The sequence below is a fragment of the Tursiops truncatus genome, chromosome 20 (assembly GCF_011762595.2).
Source record: "Tursiops truncatus isolate mTurTru1 chromosome 20, mTurTru1.mat.Y, whole genome shotgun sequence".
Lineage (NCBI taxonomy): Eukaryota > Metazoa > Chordata > Mammalia > Artiodactyla > Delphinidae > Tursiops > Tursiops truncatus.
The window spans coordinates 35,349,257-35,375,623 of NC_047053.1; the positions used below are offsets into that span (position 1 = coordinate 35,349,257).

The 26,367-nt window shown below is 43.6% G+C and overlaps 1 protein-coding gene across 5 annotated transcripts; it reads right to left on the minus strand.

The window, feature by feature from the left end:
• Positions 1–216: 216 nt before the first annotated feature.
• On the minus strand, positions 217–26,099 carry CALCOCO2 (calcium binding and coiled-coil domain 2). 5 transcript variants are annotated; one of them, XM_073797989.1, is made up of 13 exons: positions 26,000–26,099; positions 18,827–19,016; positions 14,074–14,176; positions 13,785–13,918; positions 12,848–12,973; positions 11,902–11,990; positions 11,452–11,521; positions 10,826–10,948; positions 10,439–10,525; positions 7,628–7,723; positions 5,949–6,084; positions 4,683–4,711; positions 217–2,867 (listed from the first exon to the last, which is right to left on the minus strand). In XM_073797989.1, the coding sequence occupies exons 2-13, from the start codon at positions 19,004–19,006 to the stop codon at positions 2,847–2,849; spliced, it is 1,194 nt and encodes a 397-aa protein (XP_073654090.1). In that variant the 5' UTR covers positions 19,007–19,016; positions 26,000–26,099; the 3' UTR covers positions 217–2,846. The 5 variants fall into 5 exon arrangements, with proteins under 5 accessions (XP_073654090.1, XP_073654089.1, XP_004314394.1 ...); XM_073797988.1 differs by lacking the exon at positions 217–2,867 and adding an exon at positions 3,144–3,441; XM_004314346.4 differs by lacking the exon at positions 217–2,867 and adding an exon at positions 3,144–4,172 and having other exon boundaries at positions 26,000–26,098.
• Between the last annotated feature and the right edge of the window lie 268 nt (positions 26,100–26,367).

Consider the following 26,367-nt stretch of genomic DNA (forward strand, 5'->3'; position numbering starts at 1 on the left):
TGTATCTGTATTTAAGACATCCTAGGGACTTCCCTGGCGCTCTGGTGGTGAAGACTGCACGCTCTCCATGCAGGGGGCACAGGTTTGATCCCTGGTTGGGGAATTAAGATCCCGCATGCCACATGGCATGGCCAAAAAAAAAAAAAAAGACATCCTTTTAACCTTTTAAAAACATACCAACTTGAGATATAACTCACATAGCACACAATTCACCTGTTAAGTGTATAATTCAGTGGTATTTAGTATATTCACACAGTTGTGCAACCATCTCTGTAATAAATTTTAGAACATTTTCTCTACCCCAGAAAGAATCTCCACACCCATTAGCAGTCATTCTCCATTTCCCCCAACACCCAGCCCTAGGAAAATACTAATCTATTTTATTTCCATAGAATATTTTCTTATTTTGGACATTTCATATAAATGGAATCATACAGTATGTGATCTTCTGTGACTAGCTTCTTTCACAGCATGTTTTCAAGGTTCGTCCATGTTGTGACATCTCAGTACTCCCTTCCTTTTTATTACCAAATAATATCCCGTTGTATGGCTATATCATATTTACCCACTCATCAACTGACGGACATTTGGGTTGTTTCCACTTTTAGCAGGTTATTTCTCCACGTTTCATCTTATTCATCTATAAAAATGGGAGTTAATAGCTGTTTCAGGGACTTCCCTGGTGGCGCAGTGGTTAAGAATCTGCCCGCCAATGCAGGGGACACGGGTTTGATTCCTGGTCTGGGAAGATTCCACATGTTGTGGAGCAACTAAGCCTGTGAGCCACAGCTGCTGAGCCCACGTGCCACAACTACTGAAGCCCGCACGCCTAGAGCCCGTGCTCCACAACAATAGAAGCCACCTCAATGAGAAGCCCGCGCACCGCAACTAGAGTAAGCCCGCCCGCGTAGCAAAGAAGACCCAATGCAGCCAAAAATAATTAATAAATTTAAAAAAAGCTCTCTGTTTCAAAGGGTTACTGAAAGTATACATGGAGTATATGAAATGTATTCTAAACTATAAAGCACTACATGCTTATAAAGCCATTATTTTAATATTTATATGAGATTAAGGAGATCTCAGTGTAATTTCCCCGAGCTTGTGGCCTGTTGTTGGCTAACTCAGGAGAATTAGGTGCTATCTCTTCAGGTTTGATCTCTATGTTATGCTGAGTCCACTTTGCTTTTTTCCCTAGGTAATGGATGGCATCTTTTTGCCACAGCCTACCATCTCATTAGCATTTGTTGCTAGGAGACCAGGTTAGAGAGTGCTTAGCTCAGTGCAGTCCACAGCCACTGTAGAAAATCACTCGAATCCCAGGATCATATTTAAACATCAAGGCAGTTCCATTTCATCCCAATTTTTAGCAAGATGAGGCAAAAGGGCTGAAGCTACAGGTGTTCTTAGGGGTCTAAGTTTACCAAATATCTTGCCAACTCTCCCTTCTCTGATTTTAGGTTAGCTTTCCTTCACCACTCACACTCATGTATGCCAGGGTGACTTTTTTCCCCACTGCTTCGTGAGTGTGCTAAGGTAACGCAAAAACATTTTAATATTAGAAAAGAGAAAATGAACTAGGAAGGAAAACTTGTTGCCATAATAAGTACACAGATTCTCAAATCCATTTTGCTCCCACAAGCTGTTATTTCTTGCAGGAATTTTCCAGCTTTAAAATCTGTGGGTGTAAGAGGTATAGACGGGAAAGGCTGGGGTGATGATTGGATTATGTAAGAATGACTGTTTCCTTTACCACTAGTAGATGCCTGGAGCGTAATTTCCCCTTCAAAGCCTTGGTAAGAGCAGCTGGGGATAATGAACAGTGGTTAAAGATGCTTTGTTTTACATCCAGCAAAAAGGATGATTAACACCTCAACTGCTTTTTTGTACCAAGCCTGTGGAAGGGCTCCTGCCGCTGTTGATAATCACGGTAACCCTCAGGGTAGCAGGGGCAAAGGGGTGGGTGATTCACCAGAAAATGGTATTCGCTGATTTGGGTTATGTGCACCACTGCTCCTCTCCATTCGTGTGCTTAATTAAGAGCTGACTAGTATAAAATAAATGAAACTGCAATTCTTCACTGGAACTATCTGGGGAGCAACAGAAATTTTGCAGGAAGGGTATCTGCCAGAAAAACTGTGTTACTCTCTCCCCGTTATATTTCTATTCATTCATTCATTTATTTTTTTGGCTGCGTTGGGTCTTCGTTGCTGCGCGTGGGCTTTCTCTAGTTGCGGTGAGCGGGGGCTACTCTTCGTTGCGGTGCGCAGGCTTCTCATTGCCGTGGCTTCTCTTGTTGTGGAGCTCTAGGCGCGCAGGCTTCAGTAGTTGCGGCACGTGGGCTCAGTAGTTGTGGCACACGGGCTTAGTTGCTCCGGGGCATGTGGGAACTCCCTGGACAAGGGATCCAACCCTTGTCCCCTGCACTGGCAGGCGGATTCTTAACCACTGCGCCACCAGGGAAGTCCTATATTTCTATTCTAAACTTTGTCTTAATGTCACATCTGATTCTTACAGGGCAAAGGCTTATGAGTCCAAGAGACATCATATCGAAATGGTGATACGGGAGAAGCAGTGGGAGTATAGTCTCATCTTCATTTTATCAAAGGAGAAATAAAGGTGAGGAGCTGTGACTAGGACAATACAGTTAGTCTAAGGCCTAACTTAGTCACGTCAGGGAAAACCACAGAAGGAATGCAGAGCTATAATTGGCTCAACCTGCTGCACAGCATCATGTTTCACATCATTCAAAAGTTTCTGTAAAAGTCTCTACAGTGACCAGCTGGCTGACGGCCTGGGAGTCATTTCCATTTGTTCAGTCCCTGGGGTGGAGAAAATGGAATTGCTTCTTATAGTTCAATTAGGCAGATCTGGATGGAGGGAACTGAAGTTAGTTCACAAAAGGTGCCCAAATCCACACCCTTTCAAAAATGCACAGAAAGTTAGAACAAGAAAGTCAGGGCTCCAGATTTCTCAAACTAATGCTTCGTCACCTCCCTCTCCACCTCAAGATAATGGCCAGGACACTCTTTTGTTGACTAGTTAAGACAGGTGAAGAGAAATCCTTGGTGGAGTCTATAATTCCGACAATCCTTTTGATTATACTTTCCCCACAAGCTTAAAAATAAAAAAACATGAACTCAAGGTTTATTTTAAATTACCAAAGTCCCTGAATAGAGGACTAGTTTATTTTTAGTATTAAAGCGATTAACAATAGTTCTTATTCTAACTTATCCATATTCAAACTCACCTGCTCAGAAAGTTGCAAACCCATACAGTTTCTAACAAGTCCCACTAACCATTAAGAAAGGACTTACAACAATAATAGTTATGTGCACAGGAAAAAACCAGAGTAGAAAATGCCAGTCAGAGGTATCCAGAGAGAAAGCTTTTCTGTGAGTGAAATATTTCATGTCCATTGTTCAGGAATGCTTCCGTCGGGAGCTGGGAAATCAAGATGAGAAAACTTTGGTATCCAAATTGGATATCTGGGTTCTCTGCCATGCCTTTTTTGACTATTCTAAATTAGTTGGAGAAGGAGGCCTGAGGAGGAGGTAGAAATTCTCAACCTCTGATCAGTCACCAGCCCCAGGGTTAGGACTGAGGACTGAGTACAAACACACTCAAGGCCTGACCTTGAATGGCAGTGGGACAACCTGGAAAACTACTCACTTAGTACTCGAGTCAGGCCTCCTGTGAACAGCCAGGTCAGCTCCAACCCAGGGCCTTTATGCTGGAGACCCTCGCAAGAATGGGCATTTTAGTTGAGAGGCTGACACAGCTGGAGTTATGTGACTTAAAAGGTACTAAAACCCACAAGGATGGAAGTAACAGCCCTTAACACTATGCTTCAGATAATCGACATGACTCCACCTATAGGGCAGCAGGACTAAGTAAATCCCTAATGATTCAGGTTAGGCAGGATCTTGGGTCATAACTCATAGTAGAAGCTTCTACTCTATAAAATCCATGTACAGTATAGATCCAGGAGGCCGGGACACTTAGAGAGTGTGGCACAACACATGGTCTTCAAAGATCTGCTTCTCTTTTGCTGGGAAGGCCTTGTCACAAATTGGACAATTCAAACTAAGGGGCTGCATGTGCTGCTCCAAGGTGTGATCAAACAAGTCATCAGGAAAGTCTGATTTGCAGGTGGGGCATTTCTTGATGGAGAGCTGGGAGGAAGAGCAAAGAGGTCAGTCCGAACGTAAGCTATATGCGGCAGAGACTGTGTCTGACTTTCTACTATATCCTCAGCACCTAGCATCATGCTTGGCAGATGGTAGGTGATCAAGAAATAGAGGATGAATGAACAGATTCACATTTGGAGCTACTCACTGGGGCATTCTCTAACCCCAGGATTGAAAGGATGTAATACTGCCCGGAAGGGGCACTGGACGTGCCTTGTTTGGCTACCTGCCTGGTTCATATCTCCTCCCTAGTCCTTCTACCAAACTCAATTCACAGGTGAAAAATCTTCAGTGGAACACTGCTGGATGAACTGTGTTTTCTTCTCCCCGCCCTAACAGGCTCTCTCAGCTTTCGGCACTGACCAAATTGACCCTGCTGACTTGGATTATCACAGTGAACCAGTCTCCCTACGGTTCTCCCGTGAACTGGATGGAGCAGGAAGGGAAATCTTCTCAAAGATTTGCTGTGGGCAATCTCAGGAGTCAAATACTTACCAGGCTGGGGGCAGGACTTTCTTGGATACCTGAAGGTAATAAAAAAGACTGCACTCAATGAAATGCATCCTTAGAATACATTCTCCAGCTGTGTTCTAGCAGCTGTTTTTTGTAACCCTCATTGTTCCCCTTCTGATTCTTTAGCTCTCATATATACCATCTACTTTGATAGAGGGGATCTAGGTCAAGGATAGTGGGAAAAGAGGAAAAAATAATGAAGTGGCATTTTCAGTAGCCATTATATAATCAGAAAAAAACAATAAACCTATTTTCAGTGTGGAGAAAATGAGATTTTAATGAAAACAGTAACAATTTAACACGGAAATAGTCTGAGAATAGATTTTAAGACCAAATCCACACAGTCATTTTTTAAATGAAATGTTTAAAAATATACTTTTAAGGAAAAATAAACTTGTACCCCTGCCTGTTGCAAAGATCAGATTGTGACTGTTAAGAGAACAGGACTGGGCTTCCCTGGTGGCACAGTGGTTGAGAGTCCACCTGCCGATGCAGGTGACACAGGTTCGTGCCCCGGTCTGGGAAGATCCCACATGCCACTAAGCGGCTGGGCCCGTGAGCCATGGCCGCTGAGCCTGCGCGTCCGGAGCCTGTGTTCCGCAACGGGAGAGGCCACGACAGTAAGAGGCCCGTGTACCGCAAAAAAAAAAAAAGAGAACAGGACTGCTTTAAACTGTCGCAAAAAAGCAAATGAGGTCTCATATCGCTTTGGAGACAAAAAAGGAGGAAAGTTCCCTGTTTGGCAAAGACATCTGACCCCGGGTCCTTCAATGACAAGACTGGTTGTCACCCCACTTCCTGTCCTCCAAACCACTCAGGAGTCTCTGTTGAGCACATCCCTGCTACCCTTGGTCAGGCCACGGGGGTGGCTGCCTAACAGCCCATCCTGGGTGGCACAGTCCGCCTCTCGTGCTTCCACTTCCAAATCTTAATTAGCCTCCTCAGCTTTAGATGTATATATCTTCTACACAGAGACATTTCTCTGACTCATATATTTGGAATATAGCCACGGGACTCAATTTGTGTCTGCTGCCTCTAGGCGAATGATCTATTTGTGTCTTCTAGATTCAGATTTATTTCTCAATTAACACTTCTTGCCTGGCAGTCTTTCTGTTGGGTACTCAGCTTCTGCCCAACAAGTCTTAACAATGAGGCTGGTCTTAATTAGCATTTCAGATAAAAAGAAAATTTATTGGAGGAAAAGGATGCAAGCAGGGGCCTCCACCTCGAATGGCAAAGTTGTCTTACCAGAATATGGGTTTCCATAGACAAGTCCTGGGTTTGGTCTCGCACCTCCTTGATTCGAAGCAGGCGCTTGATATGGCAAAGAGTCATAATTCAGACCCATGTAACTCAGCAGTGTGCTGTTCTCCATCTTCAAAAGCTAAGGATAGAGTATTTAAAGAGACATGTTAAAAGCCAACAACAAATGGCCACAAGGAACTGGCCAGGGATGCCCATTACAGGTAGTCCTCAATTAACAGTGTGGCACTGGAGAAGCCCAAGAAATGATAAACCATAATCCTTCAAAAGGGGAAGCAGCAGCCTCAGTATTCCAAAGATCTGAGTTCTTAATATCTGAATTTAAATATGTATTGAATTTTGTTTAGAATGAATGCAAAAAGGAATTTTAAACCTTTAAATACACACCAACTGAAGGGGGTACAGAAGTTTTATGGATATGTGAGGGTGGTGGGAGCTATATTAAGATTGAAATTGTTACACATTATTGAGAGCAGAATGCTTTTTAGTCTCCTTCCTAGAACAATTTTCTTACATAGTGTGAATATTCATCTGATATAATTTTCCCTCTTCATGTTTTATCCCATTAAATGGATATGCCAACAGAGAGTGAGAGGGAGGAAAAAAGAGAGGGAGGGAATGCGAGAGAGAGAAAGAATGTAAGAGATCAAGCCACAGGGGGACAGGCAGCGTTTAAAGTTCTTAGAAAAAAGAAAATCAGTAAATTTCCTCTTAACATCTTCAGAGGGTTTTACTACAGTTCCTAACAAAGCTCCAAATATCAGATCTTTCTCTTCTTGCTGCAAGTTGTGTGCATTCTTCCTCCCCATCCGCTGCACACCCTTCCCCCACCCCCAGCCCACACCATCGACTATTTCAAAGTCAAAGTACCGCTAACTAAATCAAGAGGATGAGAATGACAGGACCAGAAACAGACCCCAAAGTCTTTCTGCAAAATTGAAACACATTGGCATAAATGATATAATCAAAGGTAGAAATGATCACTTGAAGGCACAGCCCAGAAGGTTATGGAGAGGGTAGAGATGGAGAATGGCTGGAGGTGCAGATCGGAGGAGCAGCCAGAATGCATGGACACCTGCTCTTTGATGCCAGCAAGCACGTGAGAATGACTTCAAGTTCAACCTTATTTGCTGCCATCATCCTCAATCAATCAATAATAATGTGTTAGCATACAGCAGAAAATAAATACTGGTTGGATGAAAGAATGAACTGATGAATGAATGAATGCATGGTATTTATTTGGGGCCTACCATGGGTCCAGCACTGGTACAGACCACCACTTCTCCTGGTTTGGCAGCAGAGAAAAAGAAAAAAGTTGTGCTGAAGGAAAAGAGTCCCTCAGCTAGCACAAAAATGATGTAGGATATTACTCCCCAAAGACAATACTTAGAATAGCTGTGGAGTTAAAAGCAAAAATAATAAGTTAGATCTTCATCAAGGCTGTTCCTTTCAAGGTCACTACTGCCATGCCAAACAAGCTTCAGTTACAGAACAAAGAATGGGTTTTGCGGTAGATTAGGAAACCAGATGAAATGTACCCTTTGTTTGGGAGCAACTGTCTCATCCAATGTCCCAGAAAGGGCTCTTTTGTTTAACTTTTTATGTTATCATCACATCTCTGGGTCACCCTGCTCCTTCCCTTAAAAAGTCTTTTACACACTTACACCATTTTCTTCTTCCATTCTCTCTTTCTCTTTCTGCAGAACGTTATATATAATCTTGTTCTCACTCAGTCTTTTTGACAGGTCAAAGTTCTGGTCCTGTCAAAAAAAAAATTAGGATTAGGACCACCTGTTGCAGTCTGGATCCAAGGTGGGGTAAAACAAGATCAAAGAGGATCTGGCTGTCCAAAGTGGTGGGACTGAGGTGGTGGAGAAGGAAGTGGGGGTAGGGAGGAGTGGTACCATGGAGGTGATGCTGACTTACAGAAAAATGACTTAACAAAATGCCTGAAGGCTTGGGCTGGCAACAGGATGCCAGTTTCGTTTGGTTTAGCTGGGAGTAAGTGACCAAAGAGAGAAAAAGTTAGCTTGGGGGAAACCTCAAGACTGGCTTAACAGAATTAGGGATAAACTGAGCTTTTTTTAAACCCCACGCAACCATGGAAACAATCATCATCTTTGTCTTGAATAAACATCTCACCCAACACAGCGTGAAGCACTGAGTTAGGCTGGTGTGACTCCCTCCCAGTGTGAAGATAGGCATATGGACTCAAGTTACACTGAGGAAGAAGGAACCCTGGAAGGCATTTATCCAAGGCTAAAAGGAACCCAGACTGCGGTCCTGGGCTTCCCAGTACGATGGGTTCACCTGACTAGTTTCATGGAGCCAAAACTCATAGGCATGCTTCAGCGCTTCCCGACACCTGCCTATATACACACACGTGCGAATACCTCACAAAAACACTTTAAGCTAATCCTACCAGTTGTGGGGTTTTTTTTTCAAGATTTTTTATTTGAATGCTGTGCACTTCTAGCCGACCCTGAGGTAGTAATGCGAAAGGGGGCTACCCGATGACAGTGCTGACTGCAGGCCCCTGGTTCCCCACCCCCACTGGCTCCTGCTGGCTCTTCTGGTCCTGGTTCACTTCCTCAAAAGGCAGAAATAAGAAAGCACTATCTGAGTCTGTACAGAAACCTGCTCAATGGTTATAAAAACCTTCCCTGAGGGCTTCCCTGGTGGCGCAGTGGTTGAGAGTCCGCCTGCTGATGCAGGGGACACGGGTTCGTGCCCTGGTCCGGGAAGATCCCACATGCCGCAGAGCGGCTGGGCCCGTGAGCCATGGCCGCTGAGCCTGCGCGTCCGGAGCCTATGCTCCGCAACGGGAGAGGCCACAACAGTGAGAGGCCTGCGTACTGCAAAAAAAAAAAAAAACCTTCCCTGAGACCCATGGCTGAGCTGGGGCCTCTATTTCTGGGGATCTCCAGGCTGGTTTCTGGCCCCATACTCCATCCCTCTTTTTAGCAGAGGGTGTATTCTCCTTAACAAGGGTGTACAATCCTCTGGGCTTGGTCCAGGAGCCACAAACCTTCACACCCTTTGCTTCCTGGGCCCCTCATCTCTGTCACCTACCCGTGCGGCAGCCCTGAGTTGCCTGATCTGTTTGTGGAGCCGCTGACACTCTTTGTACTTCTCTAAGAAACAGGCTTTCCCGGCCTCTACCTTTGCCTTTAGGCGTTCCACCTCTTGTACTAGCTGCTCCTCCACTGCTGTTTTCTTGTTCTTAGGCTCCTGAAGCCTAAGATACATAGTCGTCAGAGTTAGGGGACTTTTGGATGCATGAGGAATAAAGAATTGCTATCAGACAGCTGGGGAGCCCCTGGATCTTTCAAAGTATTCCATGAAAACCAAGGAGGTTCAAACCTTTGAATGGCTGTAGATTATTTAAAGCAGATTTCTTTGTTACATCAGAGGTCACAAACTCAAAAGTGCCAATAGGGGCCTGGCAAGTAATGGAACTGAATGAAGGAGTGGGATGTAACAAAACAGTGAGGACGGCAGCCACATGGGGAACGCATGACCCATCTAAGGGGTCAGCAGCTCCAGCTCCAGATACTGCTACTGGGCGGGAGTGTCGGCTCATATGTTGCCAGAGCCTCTGATTTTTCAAGAAGCTGGAAATACAAATTTCTTTTAACGGGAAATGTTCCCATTTTTAAGTGCTGTTCACCAAATCAGTTTTTTAAAAAACACCATCTAGAACAATAAAACATTCCTGTGAGCTATACTTAATCTGTGAGTTGAAGATTTTCAAACTTTGTTGCATCTATTCTTTATTATATAAGCTAAAATACGCAGTATCTTATATACAGTAGGTACTCAATGATCAATTAGATAATGATTGAATGAATGAATGATGCATAGAGGATATGAGTTACATTCCCAATAACTGGATATTCTCCACACATCAGGAGTTCTCATGTCCTTACAACAGTTCAGAAAATGGAGCTTCTAGGCACCTGTGATCACCATGAGGCCTTGTTTCCAACAATATATTATAGGAAATTATTAGTCAATTAGGCTTTCATTACTATATTACATAGCTCAGAACAATTTATAATTATGATAATCGCTAACATTATATTAATTATAACAAAATTTGTTTGACTACTATAATATCTTCTAATTGTAGAGCTCATTTGACAATCATTAATTTGTCTGCCCCGACAAAAACTCTTTAAGAAGGGGGTTGGGGTTATTCTGTGTGATTCCTAGCCCAAGGCTCTATTTACTACAATCTCTCGTGAAGTTTAACTTCCAATATTCCTTTTCACTCGTCACATATTAGAAATGCCCACCTCTCCTCAACAGTCTATAAATGGCAGATTCTCTGTCCCTTTGGGTAGAGAGAAGAAAGTCCAGAGGTAAATGCTATTCTAATCTGTGTCATTTATCCTGTCCATCCCCTGAAAATAGGCTCTATCCCTTCCTTTCTTTAGGCTCCCTCCCACATAGCCATCCAAAGACAGACATGCCGTTAACTCCTGTTCTTTCTTCGCTGCAGTAGTTTCTTTCTGCTTCATCTCCTCCACTGTCCGTTCGAGCTCCTTCCGGTGTTCCCTCTGCACAAAAACAGATTTCAGTACCACTGCTGGGAAAACACACGCACACGCACACGCACAAGCACATGTGCGCACGCACTGGGGAAAGGCCTGCTAAGCTAATGAGCGAGCAGGGTGCAGAGAGAAAAGCAAGTCTTCTCTTGTAAGTTTCTGAGAAAAGCCGTTAGATACCTCATTTCAGATGGCTTCCCTGAGACCTTTCCCGCAGCCAGTGACACCCAGGTATATGATAGAGCAAAGAAAGAACAATGTATATATTTTTTCACAAATGCCTAAAAATATTTTGTTCCATGACTCTACCTGTTCAGTTAAGCTGAGAAAGAGCTGGCCGTTTTCCTTTTTCAGGTCCTCCAACTGCTCTGCTTTATCTTGGACTCCCTGAACAAGCTTCTCTATTTCTTTCTCTTGAGTTGACAGCTGGGCCTAAAGCAAAAATAGTGAATGTAACCAAAATAAAAAAGAAGGAAAACTAAACAGGAACAATGCTTTTAAATGTGCAGTAACATAAAGAGATGTGTGTCCCCAGCAACTCCCAGCTGCCAAATACCCCTAAGAACGTCTTCACTCTTCAGCTCTACCTTACACCTGAGAATCTAAGGCTCAGCTGAGTAAAATCTGACAAGCCACCCTTTAAAGCCCCTCTTCAAGGCACAGCTTCCTAAAAAAGAGAGTCCTGCTGCTACCTGCTTTACATTCCAGGCCTTTTAGTAAGACTTTGCTTGAAAAGATTTTGTAGCTAAAAGAAAAGTTAAAAAGGGTGTGGAGGGCCAAGAACGGAAAACACACACACTGAAACTGTAGTGTGATGCTCTGAGCGATCCACCACTAGGCCCTCAGTACAATGAGCTGTATCTTCCTGGGCCACCGCAGTGGAGTGGTGGCAAGGCTAAGGAAATATACTTTGGCAAAGGTTTGGCATTACCTACCTGAAGCTGATCCACTCTGACTCCCATCTTTTCATTTTCTGAGGACATCTTCTGGTTTTGTTCTTTCAGCCTGTGGAAGTGGAGACGACTAAGTGAAAAAAAATACTGATTCTAGGTCAGCTCCCCCAGACCTTAAACGATTTAAGGCTGCCTTGGCCCTAAGCCTGCAGAGTTATTTTTAAATCCACTAGTCTCTTCTTCAGTCCTATTTTGGCTTCCTGACCTCAAACTGCAAGTGTTCAATACTTAACGCTAATACTTGAATTCAGGTCATTTGTCCTTACAATTCTGATACTAATTCTCTAACCTAGAATCAAAGAGCTCATGAATCAAAGAAGGAGAATCATACCTATCACTGTCATAATAGGAAGACTGTTCTAAAATCTAATCAGACCCTGCCTAAGGGTGTCTATAATACAGCAGCTCCTCCCATTCAAGAGTCACACTCACTGAAGAAGCTCTGTCTCCCAACAGTCCTTCTGCTCTTTCATTGTCTGTTCCAATTTCTTATTGATGCTCTTTAGGGTTTCTAGCTCCTCCTGTAGATTGAAACATCAAAGGGACTTAACATTTCTAAGACAGTGTTTAGGATCTCAGGCAGCCAACAAATATTTATTGAGCACTTATATGTCAGGCATATAGCATGACACAGCAGTGAATGAAATATCCAAGTAAAAGGACTTCTATATTAAAATGTTCTTAATATGTTCTTTCCATATTAAAAATACATCTACCTTAGGAGTTTGGGATTAACATTATACACACTACTATATATAAAATAAATAACCAACATGAACCTACTGTATAGCACAGAGAACTATACTCAATATTTTGTAATAACCTATACGGGAAAAGTATCTTATATATATATATATATATATAAAACTGAATCACTTTGCTGTACACCTGAAACTAACACAACATTGTAAATCAACTACAACTCAATTAAAAAAAGGAAGAAAAAATACATCTACCTAATTTCTCTTCTAGTGGAGCTTATATTTGTCCATTAATTCATTAAACAAATATTTACTGAGTGCCTATTACACACCAGACACTGTTCTGGCACTGCAGACACAGCAGTGGGCAAAATAAAGGTGCTTTTCTCCTAGAAACGTGCTGTCCAATTAATTCATGAAAGCCACATACATAATTTAAAAATTTTAGTAGCAACATTAAAACAAGTAAAAAGAAATAGATGAAATTATTTTACTAATAGTATATGTATTTAATTCATTAAATGAAAATATCATTTCAATATGTAAACAATAAAAAGGAAATCTCTAATATACTAAAATCTGTGCCAGATATTAGTATAAGGGCGTGAGATCACAAGAAAAACAGAAAATGATTCTGATCTCCAACCTCCAAGTTCACCTTTAACCAGCAGCCATACCTGCTTCTTCTGGAGCCTAGCCTGCATGTCTGCGTTCTGCTTCTGGAGGCTGACACAGCTGTCCTTCAGCTGCTTGTTTTCCCTGCAGAGCTCCTCGTTGTGCTGCTCAATCTCTTCCACCTCACCCTACGAAAGAACGTTCCATAAACTCATGTTTGGCCCTTTATAGCTCAATGGATATTCAAGTCCCTCTAGCAGAAAATTCCCATAGGCTGGGATGGTTAGGGTCTAGCTGATTCCCACTCACTGTAGTGACATCTGTGTACCCCAAGTGGAAGCAGCCCCTCAGTATGTAGGGAAGCGGGGTAAGAGAGGTGTGTCTGTATAATTGCAGCATTGAGGCTGCCATTACCAAGAAAGAAAGATAAACAAAATTAAGGCCACAAAAAGTTAAAAGGGGTAATTGACAAAAGAACAGAGTTTTTTCTTGCAAACACTTAATATTGTTTGTCTCTCCTCTCAGACTTAGCTCCTTGAGACTGGGACAGGATTTTAATTGATTCTTCACTACATCCCTAGTGCCTACCAGAGTGTTGGATGGAAGTAGGTGTCCTGTTAAATAACTGAGTAAGCAAATGAATCTGAGAGATACAAAGATGAATATCTGGTGTGTCTCTCCTCAAAGGAGCTTATAAAATTTACTATGGTGATAAGATGTGCAGATGACAAAAATTAAGTAACTGGGAAAGTTAAATAACTGAATGTCAACTGAGTTACAGAAGTTTTAGAGAAAGGAGAAATCACTTATTGTTATGATTCTTGTTAACATTCCTAAGTCATTCCCTTAGGAATGGTGGGTTTGAATGGGTACTGTATAAAATTTTCCCAACAGTTAACTGTTAGACATTCAATAAAGGCTTACTGACTAAAATTCTACCCTATCCTGGAATTGCTACCCTTAGCGGCAGGAAGGGATTGAGATGAGACGCTTACAGACCTGAGTGGTAACAACCAGGATGTCCTCCTCATTTTCTGGACAGAACTGGAAAGGGATACTTGCCCCCCGGACCACACCATCCTGATCCACATAGCAGAACTGGTAATACTCATCATCCTTGGGCAGGTAATAAGCTGAAAACAGAACATGATTTTTAATCCAAAATAAGGTCTATTCAGAAAACTAAAAATCCGGAAGTCTTTTATCTACCCAGAAAGCTCAAGCTCAAGGGAATTAATTAGTCTTGGCTGCTAGCTGTCTTCTACCTTTGATCCAGTATTTTTCTCACCTTTGAACTGGACCTCCTGCTGTTTGGGAGATTTGCTGTTTAGGTCAACAGGCAAAGTAACCCACATGAAGGTGTAGTACTCACGGGTTGTCTTCCATCCCACCTGCAATGACAAGAGGCTCTTGTTCAGCATCTGAAAGCGCTCAGGTTTGGGCCACGTCTTCGTAAAATGCACTTTTTGTTATGTTGATTTTACAATAGAGTAAGTTCATTATGATAAGATCTACCCACAATGGATCAAATCTTGTTTTTTGACTTATGATAACTATATATACAATTAAAAACTGCTATGCACACACACAGTCTAAATTACTTGTCTTAGAAGGAAACAAAAACTGGCCATTCAACACCCAGGACAAGAGTTCCAAATATTGTATCTCCAAGTCAGACATAGAACCGAGAGTGATCGGGGAAAAGTTGTGGGATTGTGAACCTTGATCCCGCTATTTTCCTACAACAGTGTTCTTGGAACTTCTTAATCAGAAAGCACTTCTGATCTGCCCTCTCCACTGGTTCGTCCTCTCCTGTGTCCAATTCAGTCTTGTCACCTATACCAACCCGGTTATATCACTGCGTTTAAAAGTGCATTTTAGGGGCTTCCCTGGTGGCACAGTGGTTAAGAATCCGCCTGCCAATGCAGGGGACACGGGTTCGAGCCCTGGTCCAGGAAGATCCCACATGCCGCGGAGCAGCTAAGCCCGTGCGCCACAACTACTGAGCCTGCACCCTAGAGCCCGTGCTCCGCAACAAGAGAAGCCACCACAAAGAGAAGCCTGTGCACACCGCAACGAAGAGTAGCCCCCGCTTGCCGCAACTAGAGAAAGCCTGAGCACAGCAACAAAGACCCAACGCAGCCAAAAATCAATAAATAAAATAAATTTAAAAAAAAAAAAAAAAGTGCATTTTATTTTATTTATTTATTTATTTATTTTTGCGGTACACGGGCCTCTCACCACTGTGGCCCCTCCCACCGCGGAGCACGGCTCCGGATGCGCAGGCTCAGCGGCCATGGCTCACGGGCCCAGCCGCTCCGCGGCATGTGGGATCTTCCCGGACCGGGGCACAAACCCGTGTCCCCTGCATCGGCAGGCGGACTCTCAACCACTGCGCCACCAGGGAAGCCCCTAAAAGTGCATTTTAAAAATAATGTGTGTGTTGGGGTTGGATGCAAGAGTGTTCTTAGACTATGAGGTACCAGATAACTGAGTCCAATCTGTAGAGTTTTCTTTCTTCAGTGTTTTTCTTAATGCATGTTTAATGAAGGCTTTTTGGTGATAAAGATAACAACAACAATCTGGTAGTCATAAAGGCCCCTTCTAGGTATGGAATGCAGTAAGTCATAAGATATAAGAATACTGTAAAATATGCCTCAGAGCAGAAAGCTGGCGAAGTGGAAAACATTCTCACTAAATGTGAAGAGGGTAAAAGACGGCTCAAATCCCATCTGGAAGATGAGAGTACACCGGAGAACAGAAAAGGAGCCGTGTGTCTTCAAGGGGAGAATACTCAGCAAATAAGCAAAATTACATTTATTGCCATATTGTGACCCTGCCTGAGCCCAGTGGGAAGAAAAAGAACTAAAAATAAATTCCACGTTCATATACTAAGGAATCAGAGCAGGGTTGAAAAGGCTGTAAGTGCATCACACATACTAGGGCATGTTTTAGTGTCTCATTAACACCCACACCATTGCTGTAAGCACCTCTGGGCCACTGAAACCTGTGGAGGTACAGGAAGCAGGAATTTTATGGAGTCTTCATTCACATCCTGGAGTTTCTTAATGCACTGTGACCAAAATATCATCTAGGAAGGCCTAAGAATTACTGCTGCCTTGGAACAAGGAAGCAACTTCTAGCCACCTGCGATTTCTGTCCTTGGCTCTTCCATCTGAGCAGTCCTAGTCGCAGCCTGCCTCTTGTGCTATGACATCTCCCCTCCCCGGAACCTTGGAACATCGCATAAATGCCCGGGTAAAGGAGAGTATGGAGCGCAGGGCTCCACGTTGAAGGAAGAAAAGCTAACTCCCATCCACTTTAGGCTTTATCACTGGTGGTAGCTTTCACTCTATGGAGAAGATGTAGCATATTGCATGTGCAGAAACATTTTGTGAGGGCCTACTTGGTGCTGGGAACCAGCGGTGTTAGGGCAGATGAGGAGTTGAGGGGTATGATTAAGACTACACTGCAAGAACACCAGGAGCACTTTAGAAGTGAGCTAGGAAGTACACAACTTTACAGTCAGCCCTTAATTCTCTAACTGACCATCTGTTGTTCAAAGGAATTCAGCGGAAAAGAGGAAGAAAAGCAGAGGTTTGGGAGTCAAACAAACTTGCTTCACCGCTAGGAGACCTTGGGAAGGTCACCGTCTTGAGTACATTCACTTTATTCATCTGTGCACAAGCAATACTACTACTTACCTCAGGGGGCTGCTGTGCTGTAAGGATTAAATTAGAAAACACAAACACACACAAACACACACACACACACACACCCCCCTCATCAAAGACCTAGCACATCATATGTTCTCAAAAAGTTTGTGTTCTCTCTTTATTAGTCTTAAACTTTGCTTACACACTTTAGGGTAGGTGTTCAAATCAACAGCTTTGTGACAATGAACATCAGAGGCCATTCTCTGGGTTAACCACAATTTCCTTATTGTGGTACGCAATACCTCTGAAATGAATGAAGTATAGATGCATTTAAAAACAATGCTTTTAAACATTTGTTTTTAAAAAGAATAACACTTTCGGGACGTCCCTGGTGGTGCAGTGGTTAAGAATACACCTGCTGGGCTTCCCTGGTGGCGCAGTGGTTGAGAGTCCGCCTGCCGATGCAGGGGACGCGGGTTCATGCCCCGGTCCGGGAAGATCCCACATGCCGCAGAGCAGCTGGGCCCGTGAGCCATGGCCGCTGAGCCTGCACGTCCAGAGCCTGTGCTCTGCAACGGGAGAGGCCACAACAGTGAGAGGCCTGCGTACTGCAAAAAAAAAAAAAAAAAAAAAAAAAAGAATACACCTGCCAATGCAGGGGACATGGGTTCAAGCCCTGGTCTGGGAAGATCCCACATGCCGCGGGGCAACTAAGCCCGTGCACCACAACTACTGAGCCTGCACTCTAGAGCCCGAGAGCCACAACTACTGAGCCTGCGTGCCACAACTACTGAAGCCCGTGCGCCACAACTACTGAAGCCCGTGTGCCTAGAGCCCGTGCTCTGCAACAAGAGAAGCCACTGCAATGAGAAGCCCACACACGGCAACAAGAAGTAGCACCCGCTCACCGCAACTAGAGAAAGCCCTCGTGTAGCAATGAAGACCTGACACAGCCAAATAAATAAATAAATAAATAAAAATAGGGCTTCCCTGGTGGCGCAGTGGTTGAGAATCTGCCTGCCAATGCAGCGGACATGGGTTCGAACCCTGGTCTGGGAAGATCCCATATGCTGCGGAGCAACTAGGCCCGTGAGCCACAACTACTGAGCCTGCGCGTCTGGAGCCTGTGCTCCACAACAAGAGAGGCCGCAATAGTGAGAGGCCTGCGCACCGCGATGAAGAGTGGCCCCCGCTCGCCGCAACTAGAGAAACCCTCGCACAGAAACGAAGACCCAACACAGCCAAAAATAAATAAATAAATTAATTAATTAAAATAAATAAATAATTAAATAAATAATAAATAAATAAAAAGCATAAGACTCTCATCTGTTTTAGAGTGAAGTCCTCACTGGAAGTTGCTCCGGCTGTCCCTCCGGTTGTCCACTACCCCCACCTCTAAACACCAGCCTTGTTACCTACAGCTTCCATCGCTCTATCACTTAGCTTGGAATTCCAAACAATTAAGGAGAAGGAATTCGATGAGGAAATGTGAATTAGCATCAGCTCCTACACAGTGCACTCAAGAACGATGTCTGATTTTAGGATGAACAGCATTGGTAAACAAGCACATGACATACTGAGGTGTCAAAACAAAGGTCACTTATGTTGGGACTCAGCAGTGTAAGTTACTTACGTTTGACCTTTATCTCTGTCTCTGTAATTAGGACGATTTGTCATTATGGTGTGTGAGTGAGTGAATGAGTAAGAGTGTGCATGTGTGTGTTTGTGTGTGAGGGGATGTCAGAGACAGAGATACAGAGGGGGAAAGAAGAGGAGCTAGACAGTAAGTTGACTATAATAAAAAGTACCATTTCTGTACTTGAGCTGACAGGGCGATTAGACACTGGAAGAGGAAACCGAGGGAGCTCATAAACTTTCCGTTCTTGGAAATCTTCACAAAGAAGCAAGGCACGCTTATTCAGGAACAAACTTCTTGGATGCAAGATATAGGACAAGGTAAATTTTCAACATCCTTTCCAGATTTGTAATACTTATATTAAAACAAATTAAACACTGTACTAAGTAAGCAAGTGATGTTTAAATTCACAGAAATTATATAAGGGGCCACCTACCCCAGTCAAGTCATAGATGAATATTTCAAAATAGGATAATTTAAAAAACATTTACATTTGGTATTTGAAAGTATAATAAAACTTGTGGATTGTATGATTTGCTATCTTATTTTAGCTTAAGACTGAAATTAAAATTTGAGTCCTACAGCACATGCTGGTGTGTGTAGGGAGAAGTGCTAGGGAGCTTAGTTTAGGATTTTAACATTGGCCACACATATATGCAAAATGCTTATAATACAGAGACAGACACACACTCAGGTAACTAAGATGAACCTCTAGTTCCCAGTCACTTGGTACTAAATTAAGCACTTACTCTAAAGATGCCAATCCAATCCTTTCGACGGGGAATGAAATGCTGGGTGAGGGTGTAATAGCATGTGATGTCCCCTCCAGGGACGTAGAACTTCTCCACACTGTTAAAGATGACCTGAGAGAAATGACAGTGGTCCAGCAAGACAGCTGATGTGGGGGGATCTTCTACTGTCTCTTCCATGGTAGGGGTCCTGTTATGAGATATGGGATAGAATAAGGCTCAAAAAGGGTTGTCTGAAATGCTGGAAATTTCTGGGCTCTCACCCAGGAAACATTCAGTTCGGGGCAAGTCAGTTAAAGCAAAAGCCTGACAAGTATTGAGATCACACAACTTGCTTTCGGTTTCACTATGAGCCACTTTGCATTCATAACTTCCTGTGCTATAAGAATTTTCTGAGTCTCTGTGACCTCTTCACCACAGGCACCACCACCCTCACATACCCTTGTTCTCTGCTCACATCTAGTTTGCTCCCCTTCCTCTAAATGCCTTAAGTAAGGCAGCCTAGAGGTTCCTGAGCTGGGAACTGTTAAGACTTAGATTCTAGATTTTTCATTCCAACAAGCCCTATGACTTTTGGAATGTCAATTTCTCTAGATTTCAGCTTCTCTATTCAATTTCATTTATCCTGTAATTATCGGGTCCTTCTATACATTAAGGCACTCTGCTAGGAGCTGGGGATGGGTGCAGAAAGAAAGATAGGGATGAGAGAAGGAGATTATTTGACATGCAGTGGTGACGAGCATGGGTTCAGAAATCAAAATGTTGGAGTTCAAATTCCAGCTTCATCACCTATTAAACGCATGCCCTTGGGTAATTTACTTAACTGGACTCTGTGCATGGTTCCTCATCTGTAAAATGGGGCTAATAACATCTACCTCATTCTTTTTTTTGTGAGCATTAATTGAAACACAGGCATACCTCGGAGACATTGCAAGTTCAGTTCTAGACCATCTCAATAAAGCACATACCTCAATAAAGCAAGTCACACAGTTTTTTTGGTTTCCCAGTGCATATGAAAGTTATGTTTACACTATACTGTAGTCTATTAAGTGTGCAGTAGCATTATGTCTAAAAAAATGTACATACGTTAATTGAAAAATAATTTATTGCTAAAAAATGCCAAAGACTTCCAAAAGTAACATCAAAGACCACTGATAACAGAGCACCATAACAAATATAATAATAATGAAAAAGTCTGCAATATTGTGAGAACTATCAAAATGTGACACAGAGACATGAAGTGAGCAAATGCAGTTAGAAAAATGGCGCCAACAGACTTGCTCAAGGTAGGGTTGCCACAAACTTTCAATTTTGTAAAAAAAAAAAGTATCTGTGGGCTTCCCTGGTGGCGCAGAGGTTGAGAGTCCGCCTGCTGATGCACGGGACATGGGTCCGTGCCCCGGTCCGGGAAGATCCCACATGCCGCGGAGCAGCTGGGCCCGTGAGCCATGGCCGCTGAGCCTGCGCGTCCGGAGCCTATGCTCTGCAACGGGAGAGGCCACAACAGTGAGAGGCCCGCGTACCGCAAAAAAAAAAAAAGAAAAAATAGTATCTGTGAAGCAGATAGGTATGCCTACAATGTGCAGTGTCTAGTCCTTAAATCAGTACCTGCCATAGAGTAGGCAATTCACACAAAGTAAAGGCTGAGTGACAGAATAAAGCACGTGCACAAAGTCTGGATAAAGAGAGGGTTTTACAGATGTTAGTGACTATTACGTTTGTGTTTCTTTTCTTTTCCGTCAGTCTTTGCCCTCAAAAGAGTCCCAATCCGATATGGAGGTTAGATGAGAATTTAAGTGACTGCCAAATAAGTGCAAAATGCTCTTGGGTTCAAAAGAGAGAGAAATGAAACTGGTTAGGAAAATGAAGAAAAGCTTCGAGGAGTGAGTAGAATCCTAGATAAGCCCTCAAGGAAGATTAGAATTCTGACAAATGTGTTTGGGGGTGAGGAAATTCCAGATGAACGAAGCAGCATGCATAAAAGCAAAGAAACAGAAAAATGCAGCCCATGGAGGACAGCAAGCAAGTTTGGATTCCTATCTATAAAATGGGGCTAGTAAGCTGTATTTCACCTTTCTAGGTCATAGTACAGATAAAATGTGATCAAGGATGGGAACTATTGGGGAGATAAAAACAACACACAAAAGAAAACAAAGTCTTTTGAATTGTCGGGACCTCAAAAGCCACATGCCTGTCTTCTAAATGCATTTAGTGAGTCTATGTTTCTCAACCCAGAGTTCTACTGGGAAATGAAAACAATACTGCAGCTCCACACAGCAGATGCAGAAAGGGCTGGACATTTGCAAACACTACTACATGGCATCTTACAAATTCAGCTGTTAGAACGTGTTGGAAGATTGTACACACACACACACAGACACACACACACACACCCCTTAAAAAAAGAGTAAGTACAATAACCAGAAAAACACAGTAGCTCTTCTAGCTCTGCCCCACCCCACTTATTTCCTGGTTTTATTTTGAACTCTAAGCTAACAGGCCTCCTCTTCCAGCTCCCCCAGAAGTCAATTTTTTCACAGAGAAGGTAAGAGAACTTTGAGGCACTGAACTGTCTGTTCTCGAGACTGAGCTAAGGAACTAAGAAATGTACTAGCTTTCTGGTTTGTGACACAGTTTGGCCACATCCTCAACCTCAAACCTCAGATCAGTTTTTCTAAGGAAGAAAGAGGTCACATTCCAGTCTAGGCCAGTACTTGTTCCTCATGATAAGCTGTTGACTACTGATCTGTTGGATGCTGTGGGAGGTTGGGCAGGGAGATTTCTCAGCTCGCAGACCCCCTGTCTTTCCTAGTGGTCTTCAGTCACACTGAGGCCAGCATAGCCCCTGTGTCCTAAGCCTGGAGCACCATTTATCTGAGCATGTGACTTAATCTGTCCTTTACTGTGGATCATGAGAACACTCAGGAAAGAGTGAATTCGGGGCCTGTCTCTCAATTAGCCTAAATACCATCATACTCCCTGTTCTTTTCCTTCATAACACTATCACCACTACATACACAACAGAACACCTAGCCCATAGCAATCACTTATTGCTATGTACTCATAGTACTTACTCACTGAATAAATGAATGAATAAGATACATATGCAATTCATCAAAAAGTGAAAGGAAGCGGCTTTGTAGGTAAACAATGCTGTGAATGATGGAGGGGCTGATTATTGTCTTTAGCCCCGCTCTTAACTTGTTGGGTACCTTTGGAGAAGCTGTTTCTCAGCTTTCTCTTTTCTAAAATAGGGTGAGGCGGGAGTTCCCTGGTGGCCTAGTGGTTAGGATTCTGGGCTTTCACTGCTGTGGTTCGGGTTCAACCGCTGGTTGGGGAACTGAGATCCTGACAGAATCTCACTGAAGAAAGGACAGCATACACACACAAAATGACATGAAAGAGCTCATATTCTGAGGCCTGAGTGCACAGCCAATGGAACCTTCATCTCTTGTCATTCATCTGAAAACCTAACATCTGTCTGGAAAAGTCAACAGCCTTGGTTCCTTGCTTATCAAAAATATAAGAGACTCCATGAAGTTTTCCATTTCAGAGACCTCATTACATTCCCAGAAGGACTCAGGGGACACCCAATGGCACTCCGGGTGTTTGGAACTCAATCATTCTTGAAATAAAAAACTCTTCTGCCAAGACTGCAGAAGGGTTTGAGGAGGTAGAGTGAAGAAAAATAGTGGCTTTTCTGCTTCTTACCAAAGCCGACGACTTTTAGAAAAGGCCATGGGTAAACCTAGAGCATAACCATGTCAATCTACACTGGGTCAGTGAGGAGGTACCTCATTCAACTTTTCCTGGAAGGAAGCTATCTACTGATTTTTAAGGTCAGTGATCCTTAAAGCTTATCCTCCCTCCCAGCGATAAAATTCCCTGGGAGAAATGGGCTCCAACAACGGCTTGGGAAATTGTCTTTCTGACAAAGCAGTCTAGAAATGACTGTTTGTGGCGGGGGTGGGCAGGAAGGATGCGGAAGGAAAATTAGAATGATTTAAGCATCAGCTCCCCTCTTTTAACCACTCTTCCCACTATAGAACCTGTCCACCATCCACTTCTAATTCTGGCAATATCCACAGAGACAAGAAGAGAGAAGAAATACAAAAAGAGCAAATGTTAAATTTAGAAACCTAGAGTCATTAAAAAGCAGTGGGATGAATTAGGCTCCCTAGAAGTCATGGAATGGTATTCCACTTAATTCCTTACTCCTACCCTCAAATCAAAGACTGGCCATATAACGAGTGACCAGGGAAAACAAATAGAAAATTTTAAAAACAAACCATCAGGGCTTCCCTGGTGGCGCAGTGGTTGAGAGTCCGCCTTCCGATGCGGGGGACGCGGGTTCGTGCCCCGGTCCGGGAAGATCCCACATGCCGCGGAGCGGCTGGACCCGTGAGCCATGGCCGCCGAGCCTGCGCGTCCGGAGCCTGTGCTCCGCAACGGGAGAGGCCACAGCAATGAGAGGCCCGCGTACCGCAAAAAAAACCAAAACCAAAAACAGAAAACAAACCATCAAACGTGGGAAAATAATGCAGAGATTCCACAAACTGTCAGAGGCACTTTAGTTGGACTCTGACACAGTTGCTACTTTTTCTTTTTTTTCAGCTCAGTTTCCAAAATGATTAGGGTCCTCAGAGGAGGCAGGCAATAATAGGCAATATATCTTAAAATGAGTCTCCCGAACTGGCTCCTGGCTTCTAAGAAAACCTGACACATTTTCATCTAATGAGCTTCTCAAGCCTAATACAGTACTCCCAGGACTGTTCCATGAGGGCATAGATTCTCCTATATTCTCCTGAAGGAACAAGAAGCCAGTTCTACTCCTGCTCTTTCTTGAATCTGTAAACTACGCTGATACGCTTTTTAGCAGAATAATTGAAAAATGTTAAGCTTTCTGTCTTTTTTTTTTTAAGCTTTCTGGTTTAGGTTCTAACAGTGCAAATATTCAACCAAATCAATTCACCAATTTTCCTAAAGCTTTTTCCTCATGTGTGCTGAACCACAAAGAATAACCTTATAAAACGACAGCAACAAAAACTAAAATTCTAGCACAAAGAATGCCCAACATTTTTACATTCGCCTTTTATACCAGTGGGCACATGTTTCAAGAGAAGTGAAGACTATAGATTATAAGTTTCTCTGGATCAGTTCACAGAAGGAAACCAAATGAATCCACAGCCGAGAGAGAAATGCCAATCAGTTCTTCATTTGGGAATAGTAAAAACAAAAATAAGTAAAAACTAAACACACATTCAACCTAATCCCTTCATCCTTCTGCTTACTTAAGTTTCTAAACTACTAGCAATTAGCAAAATGGACAAACTGATTTGAGTTCCACTCCCCCTGGCCCTGGAATAGATGCTTCCACAAAACTACCCTTTAGAGAACACTGACAATAGATATTATGGGTGTGTAGATGGCCCTGAGATGGGGAGCAAAAGCACAGACACATAGTCACTGGTCCTCAAATTATGAGAGCCACTTGCTCTAATCCGAATTTTCCAAGTTCATTCCAGTTCCTTACCTAAAATCTTTCTAGTGCCTTAAGTAAATTCTGTACCCCCAGGAGACTTTTAATACCTAATTCAGTAACAACTGTTTGGATTAGCTGCCCGGCTTATTCTAAGCAGCCTTCATCCCACATACCACAACACCACAGTGCCAACAGTACTAGGGAAGAACAGAAAAACTGTTCTGGGCAACCAGGAGAAACTGCGAAAAGCTCCAAGCTGTGGACTAAATCTCCATTTTAGTCCATTTTACTTTACTGAGATTTTATACTTTTTCTGTGAAAAGGGTGATTCTGCTAACCCTTGAAGTGACCTGGGTAGTGACAGTGTTTGAAGTGTAATAGAAAGGGGACTAAGCTAGGAGCCAAGGCACCTGGGTTCCTGTCTTAGTTCTGCCACTAACTAGCTCTGAGATCTTGGCCAAGTCACATTACCTCTTTTTAGGCCTCAGTTTCCTCATCCGTAAAACACACGGATCAGGCAAGAAAATCTCTAAGGAACTTTCCAGCTATAATGATGATCCCAAGTGAAGGAAAAAGGAAATGAAAGAGTTTAACTGTCTTTTCATCTAAGAAAATGAGGAAGCATGGTATTATATTAATAAGCACAGTCAAAAATTTTAAAGAGCCCTATTTGTACTATCTGACTCCAAAGACCACATGACTTGTGTTACGTAACTCTTACTACCTTTCTTAGGGTCCTTCCCACTCCACAGCTGTCATTTCTGCAAAAGGGTAGAGTTTCAAATAGAGGTCCTCTGAAAGTATCGGTGAAAGTCACTCACCTGGATATTCCTTAATCATGTGCTCTACACAGTCTACAAAGACCTATTGTATTAAAAGTCTTTTGCTTTTAACAGTTTTTGCAATAGTGGAGATGTTATAATACATAGCTTTTGTATTATTCTACTCAGCTCCAACCATGGCCACTTGTTGGCTTACATCAGAAGCAAAGAATCCAAGTGATAGAAAAAAGTTTAAATGTCCAGGAGGGGTTGAAATCATAATAAATTAGAGTGGGAACATTAGCCCCAAACTAAATTGGGGGTGGGGGAAGATGGGGGGGGATGGTGGGGAGGGAGGGGCCACCGGAGATCAACGGTAAAGAAGCAGGTCACCGCACCCCAAGTGCTCTTTCTTCTCGGTCGTCTAGAACATCTCCTCCAATTACAAACGGCCTCAACTGAAGGAAGGGGGCTTCAGGGATCAAGACGGGGAAATTGAGGCCCATAACTTGCCTAGGGTGACTGGGCAAGGTCCGCCCTCGGCCACAGCCACCAATGACGTCAAGCACGGGGATTAAGGAACCAACACGACCTCGGCCAGAGAGGCGGGGGCATGACGTCGTGACTTCAAGACCCTCACTCGGGTCAGAGGATTCCTTCTGCCCCAGGAGCCGCCCACCCGGCCCCGGGCACTGAATCCCTACCCTCCTCGGGGAAAAAACTGCCCTCAACCCTCCAAGGCCGCGGAGGGGCTCCAGGGGCCCCATGACGCCACTCTCACGGTCACCCTAGAAGGATGGAAGGAGGTGAAAACCGAAACCAGCCGCACCACTGCCCGCCCATGGCCCTTTCTCAGGACTGGATGTGTGAAGTCGGGGAACCCGAGGGCCCAACTGTCCCTAATTGCCCACCTTCACTCCAGGGACTCACCAGGGGCTACAGCCAGCGGCGGCGCCACAGCAACAGGGCGGGGAAAGAGACAGGGGCGGGGCTGAAAACCCAGGGCAGAGCGGTCCCGTCTGACCCCGCCCGCTACGTCGTAACGGTCAGCAAGCCCCGCCCTCACCGCGGTGCTTTTGGGGACTTGTAGTGTTTAGGTGACTGGGCCCCAGGGTTGCTCCGCAGCCCTGTATGGTTTTCCCCAGTCTGGAGCAAAGATCACATTCCAAGGAGCCTACTTCTTTCCCTAGAAAGAGCCATTTACCTTCCTTTAAAAAAAATTTTTTTTTTCTTTTAGACCTGAGTGCAAGCTCCATACATTTGAAGGACCATTCAGAAGTCATCTTCATTTTTCTCCT

What these genes read in the sequence shown, in the direction of transcription:
- CALCOCO2 (XM_004314346.4), bottom strand. Translation starts at nt 19,006, where the DNA reads ATGGAAGAGACAGTAGAAGATCCCCCCACATCAGCTGTCTTGCTGGAC. An exon ending in TCAGAGTGGATCAGCTTCAG is followed by an intron (nt 10,949 to 11,451) that starts GTAGGTAATGCC and finishes TTTTTGCTTTAG; the next exon opens with GCCCAGCTGTCAACTCAAGA. An exon ending in CTATGGAAACCCATATTCTG is followed by an intron (nt 4,712 to 5,948) that starts GTAAGACAACTT and finishes TATTACCTTCAG; the next exon opens with GTATCCAAGAAAGTCCTGCC.